General features: G+C 52.4%; 1 protein-coding gene across 1 annotated transcript; it reads right to left on the reverse strand.

Annotated features, from left to right (window-relative positions):
- Positions 1-2188: 2188 nt before the first annotated feature.
- LOC119449177 (uncharacterized protein K02A2.6-like) lies at positions 2189-3421 on the reverse strand. The gene has a single exon (XM_037712359.1). The coding sequence runs from the start codon at positions 3419-3421 to the stop codon at positions 2189-2191; it is 1233 nt and encodes a 410-aa protein (XP_037568287.1).
- Between the last annotated feature and the right edge of the window lie 701 nt (positions 3422-4122).

Below are 4122 nucleotides of genomic sequence, written 5' to 3' on the forward strand. Positions count from 1 at the left end.
AAACGTGCCAAGCTGCTGTATGTAGGTGGAGTTGGTTTCCACGTAGGCCCAAATCATTTGCCTAGATTATGTCCCTTCTGACAGTTTAAGTCTTAGCTGTATATAGGGGCATACAGTTATTTTTTAATTCGTTTTCTTTAATAAAGCATTCATTGGTTTACGAGAAAGTTGTGCTGTTATTTTTGTAGATAAATTTGGTCTCGCTAGCTGGCGTATAACTGCCCCAGACCAAAGTGTTAAGGAAGTAAAACATCGATAAAACGTACCAAGCTGCTCTATGGGAAAAGTAAACTGCGTGAAAGGTTTATACGGTAGGAAGAAACACACGACAATTAAAAACGCAGCTCCTGCGCTTCGTTGTTTGTGTTTCTTCCTATCGTGCAGTTTACCCTTCTTTCAGTATGAACCAACTAGCCCGATATATCTTATTGCTGTAGGTGGCTACTGCTTTCGCATGGTATCACTAATTCGGACTATTGGGAGAACACCAGCGAGCGTGAAACACGCGCAAGCTGCCCGCCCGCACGAGCTGAAGGCTGCGGCGAGGCGTCTGCAGTGGAGCGCGATAGAACGACGCCGCCATCTGGCGGTTGCCCAAGGAGTGGCGACAATGGCGGTAAGCGCACGGGCGTAGAGTTTTACAACTGAAGCTGGTCTAGTAACGGGGGGTGGGGCATACCCCCTGCCGAACTCGACAGAGGTATGGTTGCCAAATGGATGGAGTTGCAATAGCGACCTTAACGTAAGATGGTTCAAAAACGTCATATAAATATAGGGGGTATTCCATCCCAAGTTTGATTTTTGATGAAGGGGACGTAATCACTCGAAGAACATACGTAACATTCCGCAAAAACTTGCTCAACACATCACACAGGTTGTTGTGACGGGAACTACCGCCACCACTGAAAGACCAGATGGACCCCCAGGGGGCGCACGGAGCTAGAAAAAGGCATTCGGCGTTGGGACGTGGCAGGAAGAAGCCGCGATGTTGGCTGTCTGCACCGAGGCAATAGACGCCATTGTTTCATCATAACTGGTGCCGAGGATGGGATCAAAATAGGACGCACCCCATTACGAGCCAAGAACGACTTGTAGGTTGCACTTGTGAAGGCAGGTCCATTGTCGCTCACTATGATGTCTGGCAATCCATGACAAGCAAATATGTTGCGGAGGCATGCAATTGTCGCCTCCGCCGACGGCGATGCCACTCGGCCCACTTCCACCAATTTAGAGTATGCATCCACGAGTACTAAGAAGTACACACCTTGAAACGGCCCACCAAAACCAACGTGTAGACGAGACCACGCTCGCTCAGGGAACGGCCATGGCGCCTGCTGTATTGCCTTGGGAGCTTTCCGATACACCTGGCAGACCTTGCACCTGCCCACCTTCGTAGTAATCTCCTCATCAATGTCCGGCCACCACACGTGACTTCGGGCCACTAACTTCATTTTCTCAACTCCAGGATGGCTCTCATGCAAAAGGTCCAACACTACCGCCCTTAGTGATACTGGAACCACCACCCGGCTCCCTCGTAGCACACAGCCCTCCATCACCGAGGATTCCTCCATTTGGTTTGCAAAAGGCCGCCACTTTTGCCCTGGTGGCAAGTGTTCTCCAGACCACAACGCCACACGCAAGGGAGCTAACACTGGGTCCTGATCGGTTGCAGACTCCACTACAGCTGCTGAGAGGACACCTGGGTATGCACCTTCCAACATGAACACATCCTGAATCCTGGAATCCTCCAGCGGTGCCCTAGCAAACGGCAGTCAACTCAAAGCGTCTGCATTTCCCAATCTCGCTCCTGGTCTGGTCTGTAACATAATCTGTAGTTGTAGCCGCTCAATGTAAGAGCCCACCTCAGCACTCTTGGCGAACATTGAAGGGGTAAGCGGCTCTCATAGCCGAACAGTCCCAGTAACGGTTTGTGGTCGGTGAAAATTTGAAATGATCTCCCCCACACAAATTGGTTGAACTTTAGCACACCAAACACCACTGCCAGCGCCTCCTTATCCAATTGGCTGTAGTTCTTTTCAGCTGCTGTTAATCGCCTTGATGCAAACGCCACAGGCTTTTCCAGACTGCAGCCGATGTGCTAGTACAACTCCGATGCCATGAGGCGATGCATCAAAACACAGTATTAGAGGTAACTTGGGGTCATAATAAACTAACACCTCTGCAGATGTCAGTAACTGCTTGCTTTGCGTAAATGCTGCTTCCTGCTTGGCCCCCCAGTGCCACGACGTGTCTTTTTTTTGAGCAAAACGTGCAATGGGTGCAGCACCGTTGATAAGTTCGGCAGAAATCTTCGGTAAAAATTGGGAAGACCGAGGTAGCTCTGCAATTCCCGTGTGTCAGATGGGCCCGGTGCTCGTACGATGGCCTCGATCTTCTCAGGTGCTGGGTGCAGGCCATGCTTATCGATGACATATCCCAGGTACTCCACGCTTGTTGTCTCGAACACGCATATTTGGAGCTTCAACCTTAACCCTGCGCCATTCAGTCGCCGCAGCACTTCCAAGTTGTTACGGTGGTCCTCTTCGGACACCCCAGACGCAAATATATCGTTGAAATACACGACAGTCTGGCGGCAACAGCGAAGCAGATTCTCCATGTGGCGCTGGAAAATTGCCGGTGCTGATGCCACTCCGAATGGCAGTCGGTTGTACTGAAAAAGTCCCTGCTGTGTGTTGATAGTCACCAATTTCTTGGACTCCTCATCCGACTCCACTTGCTGGTATGCATCCCGAAGATCCAACTTTGAGAACATCACGCCTCCCGCCAGCTGTGCCCAGATTTCTTCGACCCATGGCACCGGGTACGTCTCAATATCTGCTGCCCGGTTTACCGTGACCTTGAAGTCTCCGCACAATCGGATTTTTCCGTCCTTCTTCAAAACTGGAACGAACGGTGCGGCCCATTCCGCGGTCCGCACTGGCCTGAGGATACCTTCTCGCTGCAACCGCTGTAGTTCCTGCGCCACCATCTCCTGCAGAGCAAATGGTACTGGTCTCGGCCTGAAGAAACGTGGTTTCACGTCCTCTGGCACTTTTATCTTGGCCTTCACTCCTGCAAAGTTATCGAGACCTTCTGAAAACACATCAGGAAATCGGCTTATCAGGTCCTTCACGTCATCGACCGAGTGCACGTTCAGCAGACTGTCGAGCGGCATACCAAAAGCTTTCGCCCAGTTCTTCTCTAGCAGGGCCCGCGCACCGCTCTTGACGACGTAAAATGCTAGGCGAGCGTGCTTTCCTCCGAATTTGACCAGCACTGTCGCTTTCCCCACGACCGCGGATTGATGGACGAAGTAGCCTCTCAGCTTGAGATCGGAATTTTCTAGCACCATCCCGGGAAACAGCCTCGTGAACTCCGCTTCGCCAATCACCGAGTAGATGGGCCCCGTATCAACTTCCATGCGTAGCGACTGACCTTCCACGAGTACCGTGGCACAAATAGGGGGCACCTTTGGCTCCCAAACATTCACAGCGTCAGACTGTGGAACAGCGGTATTCGCAGACCCGCCCTCTAGCGACCACAAAATGCCAACGTCTGTCTCTCCAATTTCTTCGTCGGATGCCGCGTCTACCGGTTCCACGACCTTCACCGCACACCTAGGTTGATATCTCGCCAGTCCGACTCCCTGCTGTCCACCTATATGTTCCGTGCCCTGCAGATTTGCTCCCGCTTCTTGTCCACTTGTGCATTTCTTTGCTGCATGGCCTCTCTTCTGACAACAAAAACACCGCAGATTCCGGAACCTGCACGACCGCTCGTGGTGCCGCACTTTGGGGGGTGAGGCACAAACAAGCGTGCTGTCTTGGCCGGCGGAACCCGGTGACCACGCAATTACCAGTCATGCTGACGCTCCAGCTGTTCCCCAGACACCGGTGCGTTGTATGACAGGGCGTTCTGCCACTCTGGAATGTGACGCACAAACAAGCGTGATACCTTGGCAAGCAGAAGCGAGTGACCACGCAAGTACCAGTCCTGATGGCACTCCAGCGGTTCTCCAGACACCGGTGATTCGGCGGTCGGCCAGAACGCGCCGACCCGTGCAACGGTATTCACCGTAACTCGGACTTGGGACGGAATGAGTGTTGTGACGGGAACTAGCGC

This window comes from Dermacentor silvarum, chromosome 4 (genome assembly GCF_013339745.2).
Source record: "Dermacentor silvarum isolate Dsil-2018 chromosome 4, BIME_Dsil_1.4, whole genome shotgun sequence".
NCBI lineage: Eukaryota > Metazoa > Arthropoda > Arachnida > Ixodida > Ixodidae > Dermacentor > Dermacentor silvarum.